General features: G+C 43.3%; 3 protein-coding genes across 3 annotated transcripts; 2 read left to right on the top strand and 1 right to left on the bottom strand.

Annotated features, from left to right (window-relative positions):
- The first annotated feature begins 2,337 nt into the window (after positions 1-2,337).
- LOC124111145 (sorbitol dehydrogenase-like) lies at positions 2,338-10,787 on the top strand. The gene is made up of 10 exons (XM_046470760.2): positions 2,338-2,525; positions 4,033-4,092; positions 4,534-4,567; positions 5,430-5,594; positions 6,224-6,383; positions 6,854-6,972; positions 7,274-7,339; positions 7,621-7,796; positions 8,688-8,809; positions 9,733-10,787. Exons 2-10 carry the CDS (start codon positions 4,039-4,041, stop codon positions 9,884-9,886), a joined length of 1,050 nt encoding a protein of 349 aa, XP_046326716.2. The 5' UTR covers positions 2,338-2,525; positions 4,033-4,038; the 3' UTR covers positions 9,887-10,787.
- Positions 10,788-11,372: 585 nt separating this feature from the next.
- On the bottom strand, positions 11,373-18,415 carry LOC124111154 (ATP synthase subunit b, mitochondrial-like). Its single transcript, XM_046470772.2, has 8 exons — positions 18,277-18,415; positions 16,813-16,849; positions 15,846-16,057; positions 15,224-15,387; positions 14,077-14,205; positions 13,428-13,505; positions 12,701-12,802; positions 11,373-11,599 (listed from the first exon to the last, which is right to left on the bottom strand). The coding sequence occupies exons 1-8, from the start codon at positions 18,395-18,397 to the stop codon at positions 11,543-11,545; spliced, it is 900 nt and encodes a 299-aa protein (XP_046326728.1). The 5' UTR covers positions 18,398-18,415; the 3' UTR covers positions 11,373-11,542.
- A 4,987-nt stretch (positions 18,416-23,402) lies between these two features.
- LOC125373244 (mucin-2-like) lies at positions 23,403-26,955 on the top strand. The gene is made up of 3 exons (XM_048384246.1): positions 23,403-23,440; positions 23,935-24,319; positions 24,553-26,955. The coding sequence occupies exons 1-3, from the start codon at positions 23,403-23,405 to the stop codon at positions 26,953-26,955; spliced, it is 2,826 nt and encodes a 941-aa protein (XP_048240203.1).
- The last annotated feature ends 926 nt before the right edge of the window (positions 26,956-27,881 follow it).

Here is a 27,881-nt window from a genome sequence, read left to right as displayed (position 1 = left end):
TTTGATTTCACTTAAACTATCAAAGATTTGCTAGTTGGATGCTACGATGTTTAGATCTATGCCAAACTCTTGTTCAGAAGAGTCATTATGATTGGATACTGATTTCAAGCTCATGTGCAAGGAGAGTTCTGGGCAATGTTAGTGATGAGCAGGTTGGAGATGGTGGTCACTTCCGAATCAAAGGGTATTTATCATATAGAACGGGTAATGGAGAATGTAAGAAGGCAGGTGATGATCCCCATGTGTTGGTTGACAGTGATTGTATACTAGGAAACCTATAGGCTTGAGTGGTGTGCAATCCTGCCACAAATTCAGAAGGTCGGATATGGCTTCATTCTACAGTTGAATCTTTCTTGGGCACGCCAGACACCTACGATTGTGGGTTCGAATCCCGGTTCACCCCGATTATATTTCTAGGTTTGTCAGCATCATACCTGTTCTCATGGGTTTCACCAAAGTGGTAAATGTCTGAGACCTGCATCACTTCGGGCTTTCCTCCACCATTAAGCTGACACGCCGCGATATAACTGTAATACTGTAATACAACTCACTCACTCAGTGGGATGTCAATGAGTAAACATCAAATACACTCGGTAACATCTTTTTTCGTTAGTCACATTTCAGGACTACTTCATGACCCCCAACAGGAGAATTACTGAACTAAACTGATACATGTTGATGTGTATTCATTGTCTGCGTGTACACACATCAGCATGTAGAAGATTTGTTAAAGAAGGGACAAGAAGTAGCCCAGAAACATCGCTACAAATAATAAAGAAGTTGTAAAATCCATAAAGAAATTATGTCTTCATGTTCAACCAACCTGGTAACATTAAAATACGCTGCATCTGACCAGGAATGGTAATGACACCATTATAGAAACTATCCATGCAACAATACATCATGATATTCTCCATGTATAAGCATGTTGTAAAATAGCTGACATGGCTGTTTGTAAAACTCCAGGTCAATTCAATAACATGTTCTGACGATGGATCATTATGGAAATTGAGATATAATGCACCAGTTAGATAATTAAAGATTTATATTCCTGTGTCTTGTTTATTGTTCAACGCTGCTCTCAACAATATTCTGTAAATAGTCGAATCTGGACCAGACAATCCAGTGACTGACATGAGTAACTGGGACGAGATGACCTGCATCAACCAAGTCAGTGAGTCTGACCACCAGATCCAATTAGTCGTCTTGTGTGACAAGCATGGGTTGCTGCAGACCAGTTCTAACTAGGATCTTCACGGGTCTGCTGTGTCGTAGAACTGTGAGCTTCTTGAACCCAATGGTTTCAGACCAGGTATGTTGAAGTGGTATCACTATATCCTCTGGCTCACCAATTTAGAAACATGGGTGATTCCTGGGCAGAACTGGTCTTCAGTCGCCATTGCTTGATGTGCAGTCTAAGGCACCACATTCTGTGCAGAATTGCATTGCGTAGGCATGCAAGTCACCTATGATCGTGGTATCGAATTCCATTTCGCCCCTTTATGTTCCTAGGTTTGTCAGCACCATACCCATGTTCGTGGGTTTCTCCAAAGTCTCCGGAATACTGTTAAAAGCCTTGTCGACCCCAACACACTCACCAATGCTTGACTTGCTGATTGTGTTTCATGGTGCTGATCGTGTGGATAATTGCTCTCACTTTCCGCCACATGACTGCATTGTCCAGTTTCCATATCACTATGGTAATGCCAAAAAATGCTGACTAGCTTTAAATAACATTCACTGGGTGTTCTTGAATGATATAATGGTGTAATTGCGTGCCATTTATCCTTCACTTGGGAGACCGCCTCCGTGGTCTAGTAGTGGAACGTCCGCCCGGCTGATCCCCGGCTGCGTCATACAAAAGACATTAAAAATGGTACTTGTTGTTACCCTGTCTGGCGCTCGGCATTAAGGGGCTAAAACAAGGACTGGTCGGCTCGGAGTCAGTATAATTGTGTCTGAGTGGGGTATTCATGTTAAATTGCGGCATGGTATCTCAGTGAGCTAGCACTATAAATCGGCATCAGTCCGGACTAGTACAAGCACACACACACACACACACACACACACACACACACACACACACACGTGCATGTACGTCGCTATATAAGTGCAATATTCTTGGACGCCACGTTAAACCCAATTTCACCTCACCTCACCTACACTTGGCCTTCCTCAACAATCAGTCACATCTAGTAACAGCTTACGAAGAAACGTGAAAGAACACACACTATAACCACCTCATAAAGGCACACACATTGGCTGAAAGATGAATATTATCGACCAAATTGACAACGACCACTGTGGATATGTGTCGAGTTCGACGTCCCGTATATAATACAACACACACACTTTGACTCCCTTGTTTCCACCAGTGATAGTCAAGCCAAGTGTCCACGTTGAGTAGAAGATATCATCTGTCCTCGTGTCACTGTCAGCGGCCTTGTACAGGCTGATTATCTTCTAATATTTGCATCCTATCTTCAGACACAGCCAAAACGCACACACTCAGTCGGACACTAGCGGTGAGTACATCTTCCACCGTCTGAAGTGGTTTTGACGTTTAGAAACGTAGTATTCAGTGACAAATGTGTCTGACTAACACCGTGCAACACTGGAACGACTGCATTTTAGTTGGGGCAACTGGTCTGTGCCTGCTTACAGGAACCTATATACATGTACATATATACACACATAACATGGCATTGTGAAAGTGGGAGGGTCGTTCTCCGCGAGTCAGTCAGGACCCACACAACTGACTCTGGGCAAAGCAGGAATAGACGTGATATTAACACAGGATTTGCTCTATTACTGCTTTTACAATTACAGAATTCTTCCCTTCAAGATGTGTTTAATAACAGAGCCAAATAAAAAAATAGAATATTCAAGTAGTTGTTCAACTTCAAAATGAAGTGTCGTAAAATCACTATTTAGACGCTTGTGTGGACCGGCGATCTCGCTATTGCTGAACATACAATGCGTTGCTTACACTTGACATGGAATAATGCTGAGATGAACTGAGTGCATCCTGCATGGATGATTTTGTCATTGATATCTGCAAACCGAAATAACGAAACAAAAACCGGATGTGTTATGAGTATTTGTATAAGGCCGACATTAAGGTCACGCTTCAGAGCTTGTTATCGTATCTGTGTTAATATGTCAAGGTCATCGGGGTGGCATTCAGTACAGGATTTCCCCTAGTTTATCAAATACAAATATACAATGTGATCGTGTCTGACAAGGTATACAAGTACAATAATGCCAGCTATTCGGTATATATGTACTTTTGAATTTTTATAAATCGGCATGTAATATTGCTGATTGCGGCGTCAAACAACATTCATCCACCCATTACTTTCGCAGTGGACATGTTTCACACCTATGTTATATGACTTCTTCTTTTACTGCTCGCAGATTATGAATGAAAGTATTGAAGAACAAATATTCTTATATACAAAGAGAAAAGGATGGGGAATCTTCTGTTAATATACACTTGCTCGTGCGTCCTTGAGTTCTTGTGCACGTCGAACTTAACGTCTAGCCACGAATCAAGTGCAACCGCTTAACGTATCTACTTCTAATATAAATATAAATGGAATTCAATGCGTATTAAAAAATATGCTTGATGTTGGGTTTTTGTTTTTTTTATGAATTGACTCCATGTATACAACCCATTTCAAATTTTAACCATTAAACCAAAAGATCTTTTCCCATACACTTGCCCATAAGCCCCAAAAAACAATTACAAATAGGGCACGGCTCAAGATCATGGGTTCGAATCCCGGATTAGCCTGGATTATGACTTGTATCTTCTTATATATCACCAACCAGTGTTGATGGGTAGGTATGATGAATGATAAGCGTCTAGGGCCTGCATCACGTCGGGCTTTCCTCCCGTATCAAACTGTCCGCCGTGATATGACGGCCGTAATACTGCTCTTTTCAGGAGCGTACAAACCACCCAGTCCCCAGAACCTGTAAACTGGTAATGTGTATACATGATGTTAATGTGATGTTCCCTCCCTACAGGCCACGATGACAGACACCAACCTATCGGCAGTTCTGTACAAGGTCCAACACCTCAGGCTGGTAAGAACATGGGCAGTGCCATGCACTGGTGGGCAGGTGGCTAAAGCTCAGAATTCGATGTGAAGAGTTGCGTCCCTTATCCGTTCCCGAAGCCCTGATTATGTTTCTAGGTTTGTCAGCACCATCCCCGCTCTCGTGGGCTTCACCAATGTGGTAGACTTTCATGATCTACATTACTTGGGCTTTTTCTCGCACAGCAAGATAATAACAGAAATATTGTTTTAAGTGGCTTTAAACTCACTCACTCACTATTGTTTTAACACCAAGCAAACAAAATCTTCATCGTATTTTGAGATTTTTCTTACATTCCAGTTCCACATTTTATTTGATGTTAAATGTACTGTTTTTATGATCTTTTATTTATGAATCAATATGTTATAAATTATATGATGTCAGAATATGTATAACATGAATCCCGATATTCCTATCGGTATATTACAGGTTGACCGGCCTATTCCAGAGCCTAAACAAGGGGGTAAGTTGTAACAGTATCTTATGGTTATATAGACCCACCGCCCATTTTGGAGTTCTGGGTCTGAATAGTTCCCTACAGAACCCCATGCTTATCTCTAGAGCAGACTAAGGACTGGGTGATAACAATTTGTGAACTGATACCCCGACCGTTGCTCATGCTGTCACCCACTGGTCTACCTGACCCACATCAGGATTATTGCTTCTTAAGAAGACATTCCTATCTAGGCGCAAGGCGATCCAGTAACTAAAGCGTAGTAATTGTCTGTTCAGAGTTACGTCCCTTAGTCATGCTAGGATCCGTTGTATTTGAATCCCCGATTCGGCGCGACTGTGAACCTTGGTATGTCAGCACCCCAGTTGTTCCTGTATTGGTTTCGTGAAAATGAGAAACGTCTATTATCATCGTCCCACTGATCTTCGACAAGCAGTGATATGAATGAAATACTTCTCTGGGCGGTGTTCAACACAATTCGCTCTCCAGAGATATAGATGCCACCGTGGACTTGAAATAGATCACCAGTACATAGTGTGTGTCTCCTTATATTAATTATAGCTATACAACAACAATCAGGTGCTGTATTTATTACCGAAAAAATACTCATAGTATCACTGCTTTGGGATTACAGATTATCTGACACAATTACTCGTTATTATTGTGGATTTCGTCAGTAGAGTGAGTAATCTTTAGTTCACAGAACCAAAGATAAATTTTTACATATCTATGGCATTTATATTATGTCCTTTAAACCAATTGTTTAAACTATCCCGGAAAGAATCGGGTGAGCTACAGAGCCTTGTGGGTTTTGTTTGTCAATAGTCTTTAGGTATTCACTCATTTAACTTCCCCTTTCTGTTGGTTCCAGAGGTCCAGATCTCCATGCGGACAGTGGGGATTTGCGGTTCCGATGTCCATTACTGGCACAGTGGCGCTATTGGTCACTTCGTGGTCAAGGCCCCGATGCTTCTCGGCCACGAGTGTGCGGGTGTGGTCAGCAAGGTTGGGGAGGGAGTCACCAATCTTAAGGAGGGTAAGGGGGGTACCCTCAAGCATTCACTCCCGAATCCCTATTCGTGTACTCATAGGTAAATCTTCACCACCTTGAAGACACGAATCTTTATTAATGTCTATTGATCAAGTTTCAGGAATTATTCTAATAAAAGTTAGGATGGCATTACCCCCCCCCCCCCCCCCCTTTTTTTTTGTTTTTGAAAAACCAAACTATCGTTGTAGGCAATAACATTATCTAGTGACTGGATTATGATATATTTTGGGCCCCTCCCTTTCTAAAATGCTGGATCCGCCCTTGCGGTATAACAGACAATTACATTCAAATCAGGTCTCACATCCGTTACCTCTGTCCGTCAAGATCTGTCGAAATCCCTATATATAGGAGAGGGTATCGATTCAGGGTTTATTGAAGTTATGACAGTGAATAGAGGACTGAGGATTGGATGGTTAAAATGTATGACTTGCTGGATGTGCGTGATGGTGCAACGATGGCGTGGATCGTTGCTTGTGCCTCATGACGCACGCTGGACTAGTCACCGATCGCCGTCATAGAGGTAGGGTGTTGCTGACTGGCGTAAATCTCACACATTTGTTTGTTTATACACATGTACACAACACGTCCATCACGTCCGATGTATCTGTCTGCAGGAGACCGCGTCGCCATCGAGCCCGGCGTCCCCTGTCGTCAGTGTGAGCTGTGCAAAGATGGCCGCTACAACCTCTGTCCAGACGTCTTCTTCCTGGCCACCCCGCCGGACAGTGGCGCCCTCGCCAGATACCACACTCACGCCGCCGACTTCGTCTTCAAGTCAGTACAGTACACACTTACACCCACACAGAGACTGTGTCAGTGATTGGGGGTCATATTGCTGTTCCCTTGGGGATTGTAAGGCCTATAATAGCTGTGGTTAGGTATCCCCTTATCCGTTCCTGTGGGAGAGAGACTGGATCCACTTAAGAAAAATTGCTCGTGATACTCTTGACAATATTGTCATTGCTTCTTCATAAATCTGAACTACATGCAATTGGAAAGGCTGGTTTGATTTGAGATTCTGACATGCTGTAAGGTCGTGTGTCCCGATGTCCCGTCGCAACATTTACGTTTTCGACATATCTATATACGTTATAAATGGGTCTGTGGGCCTGTGGTTCTATGGGTCTTCGAATGGCTGACCACAGGGTAAGTTTCGTTCGTCATGTTCTAGTTAGATGGGTACCTTTTGAGGGATGACAGATCACATTGTTTTTACACAACTCTGATTTTCACGTGTATTCCAGACTGCCGGACAACGTGAGCTTCGAGGAAGGGTCTATGATAGAGCCCCTGTCTGTAGGACTGCACGCGTGTAGAAGGGCCGGCGTGAAGCTGGGTGGGCGCGTGATGGTTTGTGGGGCAGGTGCGTGAACTTCAATTGAGTTGTATTGAGATCTACTGCATCGTTTATTATTTTCATCTACTGAGTAGCTTTCCAATTCATGAGACTTTTGGGGGATTTCATTTCTCGATTATCCAGTACACTATATCTCCCGGCCTCGATGGAGAAAAAAGGGGCCCCTCCCAGTGCTTCGCGGACTTCGGGGACTATCAACTCAACTTTCTAGTAAATTCTATCCTCCTCCTGAATCAAAATACTAAGACTTAACATTCTGATTAAAATGCACGTTTGAGTACACTAGACCGATACGGTTGTGTTGCAGGACCTATTGGACTGTGCGCCATGTTGTGCGCCAAGGCCATGGGGGCTGCCGGGGTCTGCATGACAGGTACGTGGTCGGCGGCAGGACCTGCACCTCTCTGTATAATAGTCACATGGCTGTCGTCATCTCTATCTTTCCTCAACAAGACATTTATATTTGAGATAAACTGTGAATGTGAAAGTGGATATGTATATCATGCAGGACAACGGGTAAACTTCAGTAAACACTATTCTGAGAAGGCTTGGCTTGCGATTTGTGGCTGCCATTACACTTTAAGTATTTGTAGCTCACCAGTATGAAGGTTTTCTTCTCCGAGTCTAGAAATGCATGTTCTGTGCACACTTCAGACATTGACCCGAAGCGTCTGGAGTTCGCCCGGAAGGTCGGTGCTACATCCACTGTTCTCGTCGACACCAAGGACGTGGAGGAGGTAGCAGCCAAAGTCCGCGTGGCGCTGGGAGGGGCCCCTGATTTCTCCATCGAGGCCAGCGGAGCCCAGTTCTGTGTGGAGCTGGGAGTAGTGGTAATTATGGCTGAACATATAGAGTGAGTAAGTGAGTTGGGTTTAACGGCACTTTGAACAGGATTATGTTGTGCCACCTTGTGCGAGATGAAGTCCTGGGTGACTCTTGGACATGCAACTTCAATTCGTGGAACCGTGGAGCACGGGCATGACGCTGACATACTAGACTGTACAAGGGTTCCTGAAACAAAAGCGACAACCCTTTCCATAATCATAAGAAATCTCTGCTTGCAGAAGACTCCATTGTAGATTCCGACAATATCATGAGCACCGGTCCCGAGTTAGATACGGCGTATTATAAGTGCCCAATGTATTGTAGCAGCTCCTTGGACGCATCTTGGGAATCCTGCTTACAATGGGTCATCAGTTCCTTATAAAAATACTTGTCGTAAGAGTCGACCCAAATTGATCGAGCTCTGGCTTGGCGTGCATGCCATTGGTTCCCGATATGCGTAGTTGCCCCATCAGCAATATATCAATCTCATTAAAATCAGATCTTAGTTCTCGCTATCAAACAAAGATGTGAGGACATCCCATTACGGGTCACGAGAAGCGAGAACTTAGATCTGATTTCAATGAGATTGGCAATATATTGACCATAAGGCGACGACCATTCACTTGGAACGTAAATCATATTCGTTTTTCGGTATAGCTTTTTGTTGAATACTTAATGGATAAATGCTTCACCTAGGCCAACAAGCCACACAAAGAATTTGCTTCTCTATTTATCCAGTGTATCATATCTTCATTCTATAGAATGGAGCTATGATACACTGGATAATCGAGGAATGAAGAATTCTGGGTATCCATCTTTCGTCGTTATAGATCTCAAAAGTAATTGTGCGTCGGAGACGTACGTGATGACTCAAAGGGTGTGTTTGGGTGTTGTAGACCACTAAGACAGGCGGAACATTCGTAGTTGTTGGCCATGGCCCCACCCACGTCCAGATCCCAATCGTCAACACTGTGGCCAGGGAGATCGCCATCAAGGGATCCTTCAGATATGTCAACACGTCAGTATCTGCAATATTGCCATGCTTGTATCAATTAACACAGAATGTCTTTCCTAGTTTTCTAATCACCCGGTTGTGAAGCAGAATTCTGACTTGTGAGAGTGTTAGAGTTTATATTGCTTTTAAATTATGTCTTCATGATATCTGCTTAATGTGTGAAGTTAGCCTGTTTGGTAAAACCTGTATGGTGATGACATGCAAAGATAACAGTCGTGGCAAGCTATTATCCGAACTCACATCGTTGGTCATGATAGCAAAGTGACACAACTTTGCAGGCAATTTGTGACACCCCAGACAGCTTAATACAGATATGACGTTCTAGTAGGGGCAGTTCACGTGTGGTGTTCCAATGTGGCATTGTGTGCATCCTAACTTATCAGTTCTGGCCCAGTTTGTGACTGTTTCTGGTTATATTGAGTCCGACCCCAACCTACCCATCCCCCCTCCACAAGATCCTAACCTGTCTCACATGGATATCAATAAATAATCAAATCTTGATCCCGGCTATATCAGAGTGAATGAGTGAGTGTGTGAGTATGGATTTCAGTCCCGTAGCCAGCCGGGGGGTGGGGTGGGGTGAGGCAGTTGCCCCACTGGATTTTTATTTATAGAAAACAGTTTCATTTGAATCATAAAAATACAAGTTGGGGACAAGTGATACTTGTACAAATGTACTTCACACGTGCCAATGTGGGGAAATGAACCCAGGTCTTCAGTGTGAGAGGGCGAACACTTTAACTACAAGGCAACCCCACTGCCCCAGTCTCTAATCAGAGATCATAACCAGTACATACCTACCAGGGTTTCAGCCATATGATTTGCCAAAGGTAATAACATCTCCTAGAAGACCAAAATCATAATCATAGATATGTCCAGTGTCAAGACCATTAGATCAAGTCCTATGATTCTTTAATGTGTTCCAGTTGGCCAGCCGCCATAGCGATGATATCCTCTGGCAAGATCAATGTGAAGCCCCTGGTCACTCATCGCTTTCAGCTGGAGGAGACGATGGATGCCTTCAACACTGCCAAGTCTGGTGTTGGGGTCAAGGTCATGATAAACTGCGAAAGACAATAACTAATCAATGTGCCAGGAGTACTTTTGTAAAAAAAAATGTGTAGCTACAGGTTATCTCCCTTGGCTTAGGAGTTCAAATGGAGATAGAAATCTTTTTCAAGGCAGAATGATGAAGCTGTAGTCCTGGAACTTTTTGTAATCTATGATGATTGTGAACTGTAATATATAGTTTATGTACATGTATGGAGACTTTCTGTTGGATGAAAGTACTGATAAAGGTGAATTGTGAGAAATTGTATCTTATGTCATCGTGTCTTTGTTTAATTAGTTTAAATGGCAGTGACAGATGGTTCACAAACCATGACAATATCCTGATTAAACGATTCTCGCAAAATGTACAATTCAATTGAGAAAACATTATAGTGCTGTGTTTAGTTAATGCCTACACCCAAGTCATGAAAAGAGCATTTAATGGCTACCTGTACGAACATGATATGTGTAATATCCACAAGTTTGTTACATTGGTATTCATTAAGGATATACATGACAATAACTGAATTCTAACTAAGTAAGAATCTGTCTGTACTATTCACATCATACTCAAATATTCAAGACATCAGGGGAAATCTTTAATGAACACCCCTCATACATGACAAGTAAGTCAATGTGGGTATATAATGGTTTATTCCAGTTGCAACTGAACTACACTCTTGGAAGTTGAAAATGCGATGTTTAATCTCATTATCTGCATGACCCCACAAGAATTATGCTGGGTATATTAAACAGACAGTGAATTGTGAACTTATGTAACCAGATCATTCAAGATAGAAATGCTCTTGACGATATCCCCTTCTCCATGTCTAAGTGGCAGGACTACTTGACTAGAAGCAGCTGATATATTTCATTTACCCTAGTGAAATCAAGGAGTCCTCAATACATAGCAGCCAAACGACCTCTTCAAATCTGGACTGACAACCCAAGTAGATGTAACCGATAGTTGGTTTTATTAGATGTAATTTATTGATACCTACTTGGGTGTCCCACTTCTTTTGGATTAGATCTCGGATGTAACATCTGATCACAGGTTTATAATTGCTGTATGGAATTAGAATTAGAAGTCCTTAGTGAAATGATCTCTTCTTCCACAGCCAGACTTACAAGACTGATGATTTTCAGGCTCTTCTTACCAGTATATCAACATTATATTTCAACAAGCGAGGGACTTGGCTTCACTAACAGTATGCTAGACAGAAACTGTCCCTGTTTCCAACATGTGGTAATAAAATAATACATCCGAGGTATATCTTATTTCTGGGAAACAGCATCTTGGAAAAGAATTGGAACAAAAGACAGAGGTTCCAAATTTCTTATTCTTTCTTCCAATTGCATTAGGTACTGTCAGACTTCATATTTTATCATAATAAAACTAAGACTGCTCCAGCATTAATGCAAGCATGACTAGACTCCAATCTAGTCTTCAGCACTAACCACTTGGCTATTTATCCTGTTTTCACACTGGACAGGTGGAAAAGCAACAGAACACAAGTAAGACATGAATAGGTTTTATTTTTTTCACATTTGGTAAGGTAACAATTTCCTAGCATGCCTAGTGTATTGTTTTATAATTTACAACTAGTCAGAGCAATGTTGATGTTGTTTGTACATGGCTTCAGTCAACTTGACAAAATATTCACTTCAAACTAAACAAGCTGATGGTTATGCCTTGGCCAGTCCCCGTAAATCAGCAATGCATTTGGAAATACTCTCCTTCTCCTGCAGAAGAAACAACACTTTTATGAGCAAGAGAATAACTGATCACATGAGCATCTGTTCTCAAAACATAACATTCCACTGTTTTTATATACACTACAAGTCTGTTACATACCATACACTCAAATGTTAACACCACCTAATAATACTAGAGTAACATGAAGCTAAATATTTAAAGTTTAAAAAAAAAGTTCAACCAAGGCCTTTTATGCTCTGTGGAATGACCATCAATCCACCATGTTAAGGTAAATGTGAAACTGACAACTGATCATCCCAGGTAGTGCTCCTCAAAGTACTTCTATATTTAACTGAACGTGGGCACCCTGGATGCAGTAACCATGGTAACCGCGAGAGTTATATGACTACGGAATGTAAATAATCAAGTCTGGACCAGACAATCCAGTGATTGACATGAGCATCGATCCATGCAATTGGGATATGATGACAGGCATCAACCAAGTCAGCAAGACTGACCACCAGCTGAAGTTGCGGAAAACCCATCGTGACCTTGATCTTCACAGGTGGTAACAGTGAGTGAGTCGAGTTTAACGCTGATATGAACAGTATTTCAGTTGTGCCAAAGTGTGTCAGGGTGATGTGGGAGGAAAGCCTAACGTGATACCGGTCTTAGACGTTCACAAATTTGGGAAAACACACACACATAGGTATGGTGTTGACAAACCTAGAAACATAATCAGGGCCAATTGGAATCTGTACACCATGTACACACGATCATAGGGTTCTGGGATACACCACTGTACAGCAAATTCAGACAGGGCTAGTGAATGAGTTTATGAAAACTGTTATTTGCTTCAGACCCATGTGATTTTCATAACTGATCACAGAAAATATCCACATACCATCAAACACTGTATATTCATTACACTGCATGCATTTTGGTCACTATTGCTTTTAGTACAGTGAATGGAAATTGTATTTGATGACAAGCATCTTTACAATATCCTTGGAGAGGAAGGGGATCTCACTACATTAGTCATGGGTACTTGTCAGAGATAATGTCAGTACTCATAAAGTATTATCAGCCTAAATCACAACATATTCATTCTCCCCTTGAAGTGTGTTGAGAGGGCAAACTGGACTGACCTGCTGAGGTGTGATACTCTTTGTGACGCTATCTACAATCCAGCGGACCATGTGCTCTTGTTCAAACCTCCTCTTGGTCGACTGCAGCTCGAGCTGGTAGTCCTACAAAAAAACAAAAGGATTTATTGTTGATTTGCTCTAAACAGTGAACTCAACACCACCACCAGGTGTCTATGTAGGATTCATAATCATATGCATTTTATCTACTTCACATCAAGACAGGATCGTAAAACAGCTCAACACAATTACACATTGCACCAGCATCCATGAGTGAGTAAAAGAACGTGGGGGCCAGTCAAACCAGTGGCTGACAGCATAAGCAACAATCCATCCAAGTGGCAAGAAAACACAGCATCAGTCAGGTCACCATGGTCACACATTGTACATGGTGTTTGTTTGTTTGTTTGTTGTTATAACGCCCAGCAATATTCCAGCTATATGACAGCGGTCTGTAAATAATCGAGTCTGGACCAGACAATCCAGTGATTAACATCATAAGCATCGATCCATGCAATTGGGATCGATGACATGTATCAACCAAGTCAGCAAGCCTGACCCCCCGATCCCGCCTTTTACAACAAGTATGGGATGCTGAAGACCTATTCTACCCCAGAATCTTCACGGGTCAATTGTACATGTAACCACCTGATCCCCATGCCTAGGGTACTGGGAACTGTATGTGCCCAGAAATGTAAGCTGTGAGGCTGAATCGGTAGGGAAAACTCACCAGCCTCTTCTTGACCTCATCATAGACTGTCTTCAGTCTCTGTCTGTAAATGGATTCAAGCTGGAGGTCAACATTCTCCTGAAAAATCAAACACATAAAGAAGTTATGGCACCAATTTTCGACCTCAGCCTCGATAAGTATCTCTTAGGTAAGCTTGCAAAGTTTCATTCATGTAACTACAGTAATTTTGGAGAATACATATCCCCCATTGCAGACACTATGCACTAACTAAAATAACTTCAATCAAGGTCCGTAACTGTAATAAAAGTAATTTATCGCACCATCTTTCGAACTCAGTCTTGACAAGTATCTCTTAGATAAACATGCAAACTTTCATTCATGTGACTTCAGTAGTTTCTGAGAAACCTGTCTCCATTGCACATACTATGCACTAAGTTGAAAAGCACAGAGGAAGGGACATAACTCTGTAAGCTTGCAAAGTTTCATTCATGTAACTTCAGTAATTTCTAAGAAAATGTATCCCCCATTGCAGACACTATGCATTACTGGTAAGTAAAATAACATGTCAAATCAAATGGGAGGATCTGACTATTTACTGAAATCATACAACTGGTGTAACTATTCAAATTTGCAGAATAACCTGGATCACTGCCATCAACATGCACAAATTGCTGTATATTTAGCTTACCCTTTTAGCCTGGAAGATGTATTTTTGTCCCTCTTCCTGCCAGATAGTCTTCTCACTGGCAGTGATGACATCTTCGTACACCTTCTTTGCCTCTGTGATGGGCTTGACGAAACGTTCCTCAGCAGCTACCTGTGGATATTACACTAACATTTCAATCCAAACGGAAGAAATCCCATTGAGGTATGCTGTCATGATGCTTTTAGTAATGATATTAATACAGTGAAACACTACTTATCCGGAAACCTTGCCTAACTGACTATATATACGTGAAACGAAACTAATGCATCATTTATCCGGAAATCTCGTTTTCAGATCGGGACAGTCAATTTCAATAAACAACAGTGCAAAATACACACTATTGACTCCCACTTTCCAGACAGCGACCAAGCTTAACGATGTGTTTTGTCATTCATTATCCGGAACCCAACATCAAAGGGGTGTGTATCATGTTACGACAGTGTCAAAATAATCCTGTTTGTTATACAAACTGTTCATTGTATATCTGGGCTTTTGTTTGTAATCTATTTTATTCATTTTATTCAAAATTTAATTTTTCAATATTGTTTACATTAATTTCTCAGAAATCGTGTGTGAACTGATCGGCAGATTGCATCAACTCACCGTTATTTACAGCAACCACGATCAAATTAGTTATTAACAAGTTGAAACGAATGTTAGTTGACAGAGGTGAGGTGAAATGGGGTTTAACGTCGCATCCAAGATTATTGCACAGAGCGACATGCGTGTGTGTGACTCTTTGTTGTCTGAACAAATGCTGATTTTATAGTGCTAGCCCACTGAGCATGCTGAGATACCATGCCGCAGTTTTAACATGAATACCCCACTCAGACAGAATACTGACCCCGAGCCGACCAGTCCTTGTTTAGCCTTGTTTTACAAGTTTTATATAGTTTTAAAAAGATGACAAAGGTTTTACTTTTCTTTCCCATTTACAAAACAGTCCAATATAGTGGATTAGTGAGTGAGTGAGTTGGGTTTAACACCGCTTTTAACAGTATTCCAGTTATATCGCGATGTGTATAGTGGATCAAATAAAGCATTTGTAAATCACTGTATTGTACAAGCATTTGTTTATCAAGGTATTAATTGTAAACAGGTCTGTATATCACTCCAAAGTAGTACCCACCGCATTTCTCTCATCAATATATTTGCCAAGTTTTGATCCCAGTTTCCTGTTGAGGATGTAGAATGCTGCCCAGAATCCAAGAACCTCAGCAAAGTTGTGGTCAACAACCCAGACTTCCTTTGAAAGTAAGTAGGCGAGCAAACCAGTCCCGAAAAGGTAGGGTCCTGCAAATGAGACAGTATTACTAATTAAGTACCCCAGTCAGAGCTACAGATAAGCAGCGTATTTGCATAAAGGACCCCCCACACCCAAATATTAAAAAAACGAATTACTTTCAGTTAACTTGCGTACAGAAACTCATACATTAAATGAAAAACTCAAATGTATAAAAACAGCTCGCGTAAATACCCAATGAAGCTTTTTCAGCATGTTCAGCATCTGTACAAAGGAGCTAATTTCCGAAACACAATAACGACTTTATATACTTTCAGAGGTAAGCCTATATATTTAGAACAGTCACATACGTCTAAAACATTATTACATTTTTTAAAAATCTTTTTAAATCTTAAATGTTCACTAATTTTGGGAAATACCCAATGAAGTCATGAATAGATGAGTGATAAAATATTGGGAATATTAAAATATTCAATATTGGGATCAGTAAACACACTATAGCAGTTACCTGTGACTCCAGTCTTGGGGTAGAAGAACTGGAAAAATCCTTCTGGGATAAAGCCTAACCTGACCTTGGAACTGAACTCTTGCTGGACTGGGTGGGGGAAATTGGTCTTGTCTCGCTCTGGCCCATAGAAAATTTGATTAGCTTTGTCCCAGTTCTCAATCTGTTTGGTGGTGCTGCTCTGCTGTCTGCTCTGTACACCAGCTGCCAGTGTCCTGAAAACAAAGGGTTAATCTATAGTCAGACAAATAATAGATTTACCTCATCATCCTCCAACTCAATTACCTTTTACCTAATTGTTGTAGCATGATGAAAATATAATACAAGTCTGAAAAAGATGTCTTGGTTAAAATGATGACTAACATGGCCAATTGTTCAAACTGAGCTTTCATCATGTTCTTGATTTGACAAAACACACAATGTGACGCAAGACTTGATTATACCAGAGCCTGGACTTCCTTCAGAGCCTCTGACAGTTTCTTCATACATGTACAACATGTTCTGTGGTTCATATATCATACAGTTTGCAATTTCTCTATGATTATGTTTAGGTTGTAACAAACATGATAAAGCCTAGCCGTACATATGATGGCTTACATTCATGGACAATCATAGATAATCATGATAATAGGCTAAAGACACAAAGTTAGAAAACAAAGCAAACCAATGTGTACAGTTGCAATTTCTCTATGATTATGTTTAGGTTGTAACAAACATGATAAAGCCTCGTCGTACATATGATGGCTTACATTCATGGACAATCATATATAATAGGCTAAAGACACAAAGTTAGAAAACAAAGCAAACCAATGTGTACATCATGCCAATCTTTAAGATAATGTCAGATGTATACTGACAAGTAAAACGTTTCTGAGGGCTATCAATTATCATCACTATAATTTTTATTGCACTTTCCAAAATAATATTCTACTTTGTCAGCATGGTTATTGACCTATGTCAGTTATATTACCTGGGTGCTTGAATTCTGACAATGGTGCTGAAGGCACCTGAAAAAGAAAATTGATAATCATTAGAAATATATAAAACATGACTCCCCATTGACTGACCTTACACAACAGTGTTGAAACTGAAAGTGGGAGGTATAGCTGTGTAATGGAGGGCTGACGTCAGCATGATCAGTTAAGCCGAGTGAGTGAGAGAGTAAGTTGGGTTTAACTTTAATGCTGCTTTCAACAATATTCCAGTTATATCACGGTGTGTCATTTTAATGTGGGAGGAATGCCCAAAGTGATGCAGGTCTCAGACATTTATCACTTTAGTGAACCCACGAGCACCGGTATGTTTTGTTTTTGTTTGTTGTTTAACGCCACACTCAGCAATATTCCAGATATATGACAGTGGTCTGTAAATAATCGACTTTGGACCAGACAATCCAGTGATTGGTATCATGAGCATCGATCCACGCAATCGAGATACAAAGACATGCATCAACAAAGTCAGTGAGTCTGACCACCTGATCCAATAAGTCGCCTCTTACGATAAGCATAGTCGCCTTTTACGGAAGGCACGGGTTGCTGAAGACCTATTCTACCCAAGATCTTCACGGGTCAGAAAGGGTATGGTGCTGACAGACCTCGAAACATAATTGAGGCAAACTGGGATTTGAACCCACAATCAAAGGTTTCTGACAAGTAGTGGCATGTCCAGCAAATTTCAGTTGAGCTGGGACTGCTCATGAAATTGTTGAATGAAGCGTGGTCCTGGAGGTTTCTCCTGCAGTATTTGAATGGGTACTACTAAAATCTTGTTTTGTTAATAGTTATGATAGCACGATTAGAATAGAGGCCATGTCTGTGACATTGTTGGCATGGAGTGGTAAGTAATAACTTAGTTACATCATATCTACATAGCCCTGAGGGTGACACAACAGGGTAGTGTTTTGTTGGTGCCAGCAAAATTGGCAACCCATGCATAATAATCCATAAGCATACACTTTCAGGAGATAGTGGAAAGACTTCTGCACGTATCCATCCTGTAAATTATATTACACACAGCATTTCCTTCCATGTTCCTCTATATATTTGAGGTGGGATACGGGAGGAAGTGTTACCATTTGAGTATCTATATGGTCTCATTTAGAAATGTTAGTTTGACCTAGGCACGTTAGGCCTATGTGTCATTCAGATGTCATTGGTCAAAACTATCCCTACAAACATTAAATTCCATATCCAGTTGGTAGATTACTTTTAAATGACAAAACGACATGCCTACAACAACTGTCTATTGCTGACTGTTTACTAGTAGATTTTGCTCATTTTGCATTTCGTGCTGGCAAACCGTCCATGCCGGTTTCTCCATACTTCTGAAATTACTGTTAATGAGAATAATTAACATCCATGTAACCTGAGAACTATCTACCGTAAGTGTATGCAGTGAATATGTGCAAAAATATGACTTGGAATATCTTAATTACCCGATCTAACCGCAAGTGAGGACAACATCTCTACTTTGACTTGTGTTGTCCTTCGTGCAACATGGAGGGCAGAGGCCCGGATGATCATTCCAAGGGAGACAACCGCAACGTAAACTAACATTCGATTACCATTTATACAGCTGAGTGCAACAACAGCTGACCCGGCAGAAGACTTCGACCAGAACAAATGGCAACGTTTGAATATGTCATAATTTTCAATTACGTAAGTTGTTGAAAAAATCATATATGACATATATTCGCATAGTGAAGAAATAAAGTTTATATATCTGAAAGGTGTTTATAAGGCAAGAGAGAGAGAGAGAGAGAGAGAGAGAGAGAGAGAGAGAGAGTACGTATGATACTAGGCCTAATTCATTGAATAAAACCTTCAAAATCTTCATTAATCCTGTATTATATGTTTGCAAAATCAGTAACTATTTTCTGTCCCATAGCTATAACATTACCGACTGTCAATAAACATTACTGCTAGTCTGTGAAATGTTTCATGATCATGAACAAAATAATATTTACTTTATTGTAATAGCATGATACCGTAAAACCTCTGTTAAACGCCTGGATATATATTATTTTCAGACACTCTTTACCCCCGGCAAATATTCAAGGCCCAGCATTTATAATTATCAATTTTCAACTAAAGATTCGTTTAGACCCATCTTCAGTTTCAAATGTAAACAAATCTCTAAGATGCTTCTGTTTAGCAGGGACAATGTGTTATACGCAGATTAACTACCAAGCATTTATTTGAGATCCAGCGTTTATTGTTTTCAGATACTGTGTACCCTGGCTGTTAATCGAGGAAATACGGTAAGCCATTGCATGGACCTAGTGCATATATTTTTAGCAAGGCAGAGTATTTTTAAGTGTCTGTGACAAAGAATATGACTATTTAAAACACTTTTCCAACACTGAGGAGTTGCTAGTCTGTGAAACAGCAAAATCTATTTGTCTGGCCTCACATAAAGAATATGTTAGTAAATCAATTTATGTTTAAGCAAAAGTCCACTTCTCAAGGCAGCAATATAGAAGGGAGGTAACTCCTCTATACCAGCTGCAGTGTTCGTTCCATCGGCAGACAACTTTTGGCATGAAATGTAACAGTGTTCAAAATAAATTCATTATACTTTTTTGAAATTGCTACCCCACAATAACAATTCTGTTTTGATATTTCATTGTGTTACATCTGATTGAATTGAAACTCCATGGACATGATGAAACTGGAATGAAAAGTGTGAAAAATAAACATTTCATGGACTTGCCATAAACAGCAGAAGCAACTGTTTACTCACTCCTCACACAGAGATCAATCAAAATATCTTAGGGACATAAGATTAACGCAATTGGTTTCTGCATTGTTGAGCCCAGATTTGCTTGATGACAGTCCTTTGTTTGTCTGCACCAACCCATGCTCAGCAGGCCTCCAAGTTGCCACTAAAACGGTCGCCAATTCGACCAAAATTTCAATTTGTCTACTGTCTAAAATTCAGAGGTAGCCAAATGACTACCTTGAAAAATATCTTGTGGCAACTAAATTCTGTTGCTTCACATTTGAAGACACAAAAATAAATAATAGCTGATTGTGGAAAAAATGTCTTGGCTTATTGAACTGAACAAGGTTATGATATGAAAGGAGAGAGAACTTCATGCCAATTATCATATTAAAAAAATATTTTGCATCTAATTTCTAAACCATAGCATATAGCATAAGGACACCTCCAAACAAAACTTGCAATATCTATTTACCCAGAAGGCGACCGCCTCTGTGGCCTAGTGGTAGAGCATCCGCCTGGAGAACGGTTGGTCCGGGGTTCGATCCCCGACTGTGTCACACCAAAAGGCGTTTAAAAGATGGTACTTGTTGTTACCCAGCCTGGTGCACGTCATTAGGTGGCTAAACAAGGACTGGTTGGCTCAGAGTCAGTATGTCACACACACACACACACACACACACACACACACACACACACACACACACACACTTACACACTTGAACGCAACGTTAAAAACCCCATTTCACCTCACCTTACCAAGGCTTTGCGTGGCATTCAACTTATGCATGACATGCATAAATGCTCAGCTTGCTAAATATAAAAACTTTCAGTAGTTGGTACCTCATTTGATCATTGCTTTTAGTCCCTTTATGAAAAAACCCAATAAAAGTAATCCCATATATGATTTACAACGGACAAATGTATCAGAGAAGGTAATTTTTAATCATTAATGCTGCAAAATGGTGCCAAGATCTTGCAAATTCTGTGGTTGGATCTGGAGAGTGCGCAGACTTCTGCCAAGAGCATCCCAGACGTGTTCGATGGGATTGAGGTCGGGAGACCTTGACGGCCAGTCCATGACGTTGACTCCCGCATTCTGAAGGAAATTCCTTGTCAAAATTGTTGTGTGGGGTCTGGCATTGTCGTGTTGGAAGATCAAACCGGGTCCACGTGCTGCCATAAAAAGGCAGAAGTTCTGGTGCCAGTACCTGGTCGCAGTAAGCCGCAGCGTTGAGGTTGCCACGGATAACAAGAAGCCTGGAACGTGCATTGCCACAGAAAGCACCCCACAACATGACACTTCCGCCTCGAAATCTGTCAACTTCCTGTACACAACACTGGGCGTAACGTTCATGACGGCGCCTCCACACCCTCGCCCTACCATCAGCAAATCGAAGATTAAATCGGGATTCATATCAGACGACGACTTGATTCCAATTCCTCTGAGTCCATCTTAAGTGTTGCTGTGCCCACAATTGACGTTGACATCTGTGTAATTGAGTCAGAATCGGCCCGCAGTATCGCCGTCGTGCTTGAAGGTGAGCAGTTCTCAGACGGTTTCGAACAGTTTGTGCACTCAGTTTACCCCTAAACAGTTAATTTCTGGTTGATGTAGCCGTCAAAAATCAGTTACGGAGGTGACGTTAGACAATCTGATGATTCTCTGCATGTGACGTCACACGTGGTCGACCTGGCCGAGGGCCATCAGCGTTGGTACCCGTTTGCTGTAGACGCGTCTGTAAATCATAAACAGTCCGTCAACTACAACCAATCGTCCTTGCGACTTCAGCTACGGACGTTCCCGTCTGCAACATGACGATGGAACGTTCACGTTGCACATTTGAAAGGTGTGGCATGACAAATGGCCGTAAAGACTTTTATTTTCTTGTGTTTTTTCTTTTTTTGTTAATGACTGCTAACAAGTATGGCTGAAAACACATGCGGTATTATGGCCACGTGACCAGTTGCACGTGAAAAAACACTTTTGCCACTATAGTGCTGTGCACATGATTTTGATTGATTCACCTGCACAAAAACGGGTGTAATCTGAAGACAATACGTGGCCATTACTGTTCAAATACACAATAAGGGCCCACAATGATAACTGGTCAAAATGTTAAAATTTTAGGATTGTGAAGTTTTTAATTTGGTTCAGTATACATTGTAAAAATCTGCCACTTTTGGTTTAATTAATCATAAACAAATACAATCTTGGTCGTTACAACATTGATTTAAACAGGTTCCTAACATAAAACATATTCCACATGCAATCATATAATACAGGTAAGTTTGAGAAAACTTACAAATTTTATGTTCGCTTTGGCCTTAACCTCTGGATGTTTGATAATATCAGAATATCTTTTATTATAATGTGTATTTTTCAATCAGAAATACGTCTGCGAAATATTGGTTCATTTGTCCCATGTTTAATGAAGCCTCGACTGTTTGAAATCACCCTCCCTCTTTACAGCGCCTTATGCTTATATTAATCCAGCAGGCAGGGGTAAGAAGTGTGAAAACAATTCAGCAAGCTAAAAGGTTAAAGTCTTGAACAAGTATTATTTAAACCTTCTTTGTTTATCTGATGACCCTAATAATGTTAGGCAGCAGTTATGAATATCCTAATAAATTAAGGGACAAAGGCCCTTAAAATTCTTGACTTTAGAACAGGCCCTTAAATTTCTGGACTCTACAACAGGCCCGTACATTTCTTGACTTTAGAACAGGCCCGTAAATTTCTTGACTTTAGAACCCTTCCTTGTAAAACTCTTAATGAAGTGCAGTGTGCTATCCTCAGATCTTCAGATCCACACTACATCATGTGACTTCCATATATGGTCTTCATGAAGGTGTTTACACCAGCAAGACAATAGTACAATGGTACTGAGCTATTATTCTAAACACTCAACCTTTGACATGTGTCCAATGTTCGAGCAAGTGACACAGTGTAGGCTAATCTGGAAGTCTTCATGTCCTGACCAATAGAGTTATGGAGTTGTTGCGGCCAAGCGGAGTGAGAGATTATTGATTTATTCCCTCCTGGGTGAAGTAAGACCTAATTGTGTGTTGTGAACTGATGCTGCGCCTCAGCTTACAGCTCTCTGCCATACCAGTCAATAGCTTGAGTAAATGTGGGATGGAGACTAAAATGTACATTAAAGGATGAAAATGATGCTCCAGAGAGTTATATAGAATTATGGTATGACAGCTTATTCCAGGAAAATTTGTGCACTCTCTACTGAAATGCTAGAACCCAGACTTTTTCACTTATACTAAGTGTTGAAAGTCTGCTATTAATGGTATCTTTTACTGTCAGTGTCTTGTGTAGAAGCAGTCACTGTTATTAATATGGATCTAAAAAATTATATATATAAAAAAATTGAGATTTTATTTCCCTCTTCCCTGGTGGGTTCTGAATGCAAAAAACCTCTCTGGAAACAACTTTGTTTAATTTTTTCACGAGGTTGCCTTATTGCTAAAACTAATTTTTGCCATTCCTCAGTCATTTTTTTCAGATTGTCATGAATTAGGTACAAGTGTACTTAGTAGTTGGGACCAACATAAACTTGGGCTTGCACGTTTCTCCTTGTGACATCATGTAGTGGTGGTTCATCCTCACTATTTATGCAGAAAATGTTGAATATCGGTACTGACACCAACTTTGCAACAGTAAAAAATTAAGATAATTAAAGAAATGTTTTGTTATGAAAATTATCTCTTTTGTTATCATTTCAAGATCATCTTTTTAGAAATTAACCTGAACCCTGACAAAAAGTAATGTATTTATTATTTTGTCTTCAGCATCTTGACAGTTTGACAAAGATAATGTTATCAAGGATGGACAGGGGTAAAAAACAAGAAAAAGCAGACTTCATGTAGGTTGTTAAACATTGTAAACTGTAGTCAGTACGTCTAAGAAAATATATACATGTATTTAGAAAATGAAACTGTTTGTATTCATGTGATTTGGTATATGATATGTATGTATTCTGAATCATTTAGAGTGAGCATGTTAAGGATGGTTAAAACAGATGACTAAGAATCTATATTGATGTACCAGTATGTAGATTGTTGTAAGTGGTGATTGACTTCTTTCTGGTATCAGTGTTTTCTTTCATGAGAATTATGTTTTCTGATATATGATAGTGGAGCACCACGTAAGCTGTGTATTAGCATAAAGTACACACAATAAATCACAATAACCCAATTTGTTTTGAGTTGTTTGCATACTCTTTATTGTTCAAAACAAAGTGGATTGTTTGGTCGAAGAGGGTTTCAATCTCTATAAATTTTCTTTCAGAATCTTTCTCCATAGATCTGAACTTTAAATGAATGAAAGTGACCATAAGGAATTCTAGTTTTCTTGAAGGTATCACAGTTGGAACTCACCTCACCTGGCCTACACCCTCACCTCTCCTGGCCTAAACCTGCACCTCACCTGGCCTACACCCTCACCTCACCTAGCCTACAACCTCATCTCTCCTACACCCGCATCTCTCCTGGCCTACACCCGCACCTCACCTGGCCTACACCCTCACCTCTCCTGGCCTACACTCTCACCTCACCTGGCCTACATTCTCATCTCTCCTGCCCTACACCCTACCTCACCCGCACCTCACCTGGCCTACACCCTCACCTCTCCTGGCCTACAGCCTCATCTCTCCTGGCCTACACCCGCACCTCTCCTGGCCTACACCCTCACCTCTCCTGGCCTACACCCTCACCTCACCTGGCCTATGACCTCACCTCTCCTGGCCTACACCCTCACCTCACCTGGCCTATGACCTCATCTCTCCTGCCCTACACCCTCACCTCACGTAGCCTTCACCCTCACCCCACCTAGCCTACTCCCTCACCTATCCTGGGGTACACCCTCACCTCTCCTGGCCTATAACCTCACCTCACCTCTCCTGGGCTACACCCTCACCCCACCTGGCCTTCTCCCTCACCTCACCTGGCCTACACCCTCACCTCTCCTGGCCTACAGCCTCATCTCTCCTGGCCTACACCCTCACCTCTCCTGGGCTACACCCACACCCCACCTGGCCTACTCCCTCACCTCACCTGGCCTACACCCTCACCTCTCCTGGCCTACAGCCTCATCTCGCCTGGCCTACACCCTCACCTCTCCTGGCCTACACCCTCACCTCTCCTGGCCTACAGCCTCACCTCACCTGGCCTACACCCTCACCTCTCCTTGGCTACACCCTCACCTCTCCTGCCCCACACCCTCACCCTACCTGGCCTACACCCTCACCTCTCCTGGCCTCGACCTCACCTCTCCTGGCCTACACCCTCACCTCACCTAGCCTACACCCTCACCCCACCTGGCCTACAACCTCACCTCTCCTGCCCTACACCCTCACCTCTCCTGGCGTACACTCTCACCTCTCCTGGCCTACAACCTCACCTCTCCTGGCTTACAGCCTCACCTCTCCTGACCTACAACCTCACCTCTCCTGGCCTACACCCTCATCTCTCCTTGCGTACAACCTCACCTCTCCTGGCCTACACCCTCACCCCACCTGGCCTACAACCTCACCTCTCCTGCCCTACACCCTCACCTCTCCTGGCCTACACTCTCACCTCTTCTGGCCTACAACCTCACCTCTCCTGGCCTACAACCTCACCTCTCCTGTCTTACAGCCTCACCTCTCCTGGCCTACACCCTCACCTCTCCTGGCCTACACCCTCATCTCACCTGGCCTACACTCTCACCTCTCCTGGCCTACAACCTCACCTCTCCTGTCTTACAGCCTCACCTCGCCTGGCCTACACCCTCACCTCTCCTGGCCTACACTCTCACCTCTCCTGGCCTACAACCTCACCTCTCCTGTCTTACAGCCTCACCTCTTCTCACCTACAACCTCACATCTCCTGGCCTATAACCTCACCTCACCTCTTCTGGCCTACAACCTCACATCTCCTGGCCTACACCCTCACCTCTCCTGGCCTACTCCCTCACCTCTCCTGGCCTACACTCTCACCTCACCTGGCCTACACCCTCACCTCTCCTGGCCTACAGCCTCATCTCGCCTGGCCTACACCCTCACCTCTCCTGGCCTACACCCTCACCTCTCCTGGCCTACAGCCTCACCTCACCTGGCCTACACCCTCACCTCTCCTTGGCTACACCCTCACCTCTCCTGCCCCACACCCTCACCCTACCTGGCCTACACCCTCACCTCTCCTGGCCTCGACCTCACCTCTCCTGGCCTACACCCTCACCTCACCTAGCCTACACCCTCACCCCACCTGGCCTACAACCTCACCTCTCCTGCCCTACACCCTCACCTCTCCTGGCGTACACTCTCACCTCTCCTGGCCTACAACCTCACCTCTCCTGGCTTACAGCCTCACCTCTCCTGACCTACAACCTCACCTCTCCTGGCCTACACCCTCATCTCTCCTTGCGTACAACCTCACCTCTCCTGGCCTACACCCTCACCCCACCTGGCCTACAACCTCACCTCTCCTGCCCTACACCCTCACCTCTCCTGGCCTACACTCTCACCTCTTCTGGCCTACAACCTCACCTCTCCTGGCCTACAACCTCACCTCTCCTGTCTTACAGCCTCACCTCTCCTGGCCTACACCCTCACCTCTCCTGGCCTACACCCTCATCTCACCTGGCCTACACTCTCACCTCTCCTGGCCTACAACCTCACCTCTCCTGTCTTACAGCCTCACCTCGCCTGGCCTACACCCTCACCTCTCCTGGCCTACACTCTCACCTCTCCTGGCCTACAACCTCACCTCTCCTGTCTTACAGCCTCACCTCTTCTCACCTACAACCTCACATCTCCTGGCCTATAACCTCACCTCACCTCTTCTGGCCTACAACCTCACATCTCCTGGCCTACACCCTCACCTCTCCTGGCCTACTCCCTCACCTCTCCTGGCCTACACTCTCACCTCTCCTGGCCTACACCCTCACCTCTCCTGGGCTACACCCTTACTTCACCTGGCTTACAACCTCACCTCTTCTGGCCTACACCCGCACCTCACCTGGCCTACACCCTCACCTCACCTGGCCTACACCCTCACCTCTCCTGGCTTACACCCTCACCTCTCCTGGCCTACACCCTCACCTCTCCTGGGCTACACCCTTACCTCTCCTGGGCTACACCCTTACCTCTCCTCGCCTACACTCTCACCTCACATAGCCTACACCCTCACCTCTCCTGGGCTACACCCTCACCTCTCCTGGCCTACACCCTCACCTCTCCTGGGCTACACCCTCACCTCTCCTGGCCTACACCCTCACCTCTCATGGCCTACACCCTCACCTCTCATGGCCAACAACCTCATGTCTCCTGCCCTACACCCTCACCTCTCCTGGCTTACACCCTCACCTCTCCTGGCCTACACCCTCACCTCTCCTGGTTAACACCCTTACCTCTCCTGGCCTACACCCTCACCTCTCCTGGGCTACACCCTCACGTCTCCTGGCTTACACCCTCACCTCTCCTGGCTTAAACCCTCACCTCTCCTGGCCTACACCCCCACCTCTCCTGGCCTACACCCCCACCTCACCTGGCCTACACCCTCACCTCTCCTAGCCTACACCCTCACCTCTCCTAGCCTACACCCTCACCTCTCCTGGGCTACACCCTCACCTCTCCTGGGCTACACCCTCACCACACCTGGCCTACAACCTCATCTCTCCTGGCCTACACCCTCACCTCACCTAGCCTACACCGGCACCTCACCTGGCCTACATCCTCACCTCACCTAGCCTACACCCTCACCTCTCCTGGGCTACACTCTCACCTCTCCTGGGCTACACCCTCACCTCTCCTGGCTTACACCCTCACCTCTCCTGGCCTACACCCTCACCTCTCCTAGCCTACACCCTCACCTCTCCTAGCCTACACCCTCACCTCTCCTGGGCTACACACTCACCTGACCTGGCCTACACCCTCACCTCTCCTGTGCTACACCCTCACCACACCTGGCCTACACCCTCATCTCTCCTGGGCTACACCCTCACCACACCTGGCCTACACCCTCACCTCTCCTGGCCTACACCCTCACCACACCTGGCCTACACCCTCACCTCTCCTGGGCTACACCCTCACCACACCTGGCCTACACCCTCATCTCTCCTGGGCTACACCCTCACCACACCTGGCCTACACCCTCACCTCTCCTGGCGTACACCCTCACCACACCTGGCCTACACCCTCACCTCTCCTGGGCTACACCCTCACCTCTCCTGGGCTACACCCTCACCACACCTGGCCTACAACCTCATCTCTCCTGGCCTACACCCTCACCTCTCACCTCTCAAACTTTTATATTTATTACAATTTA

This window comes from Haliotis rufescens, unplaced genomic scaffold (genome assembly GCF_023055435.1).
Source record: "Haliotis rufescens isolate VD_foot unplaced genomic scaffold, xgHalRufe1.0.p SCAF_5, whole genome shotgun sequence".
Classification (NCBI taxonomy): Eukaryota; Metazoa; Mollusca; class Gastropoda; order Lepetellida; family Haliotidae; genus Haliotis; species Haliotis rufescens.
This window is presented reverse-complemented; position numbering and strand designations above follow the sequence as displayed.

Bases quoted from the DNA above. Each gene is read 5' to 3' on its own strand.
- LOC124111154 (XM_046470772.2), bottom strand. From the start codon at position 18,397: ATGTTAGTTTACGTTGCGGTTGTCTCCCTTGGAATGATCATCCGGGCC. The intron at 16,850-18,276 runs GTAATTAAGATA...TTTCTTTTTCAG, and splicing joins CTCACTTGCGGTTAGATCGG to GTGCCTTCAGCACCATTGTC. The intron at 15,388-15,845 runs GTAACTGCTATA...TCTCATTTGCAG, and splicing joins CCCCAAGACTGGAGTCACAG to GACCCTACCTTTTCGGGACT.
- LOC124111145 (XM_046470760.2), top strand. From the start codon at position 4,039: ATGACAGACACCAACCTATCGGCAGTTCTGTACAAGGTCCAACACCTC. The intron at 4,568-5,429 runs GTAAGTTGTAAC...TGTTGGTTCCAG, and splicing joins TCCAGAGCCTAAACAAGGGG to AGGTCCAGATCTCCATGCGG. The intron at 6,973-7,273 runs GTGCGTGAACTT...GTTGTGTTGCAG, and splicing joins CGTGATGGTTTGTGGGGCAG to GACCTATTGGACTGTGCGCC.
- LOC125373244 (XM_048384246.1), top strand. From the start codon at position 23,403: ATGGACAGGGGTAAAAAACAAGAAAAAGCAGACTTCAT. The intron at 23,441-23,934 runs GTAGGTTGTTAA...GTTTTCTTGAAG, and splicing joins CAAGAAAAAGCAGACTTCAT to GTATCACAGTTGGAACTCAC. The intron at 24,320-24,552 runs GCCTACACCCTC...CCTGGCCTACAG, and splicing joins CTATGACCTCACCTCTCCTG to CCTCATCTCTCCTGGCCTAC.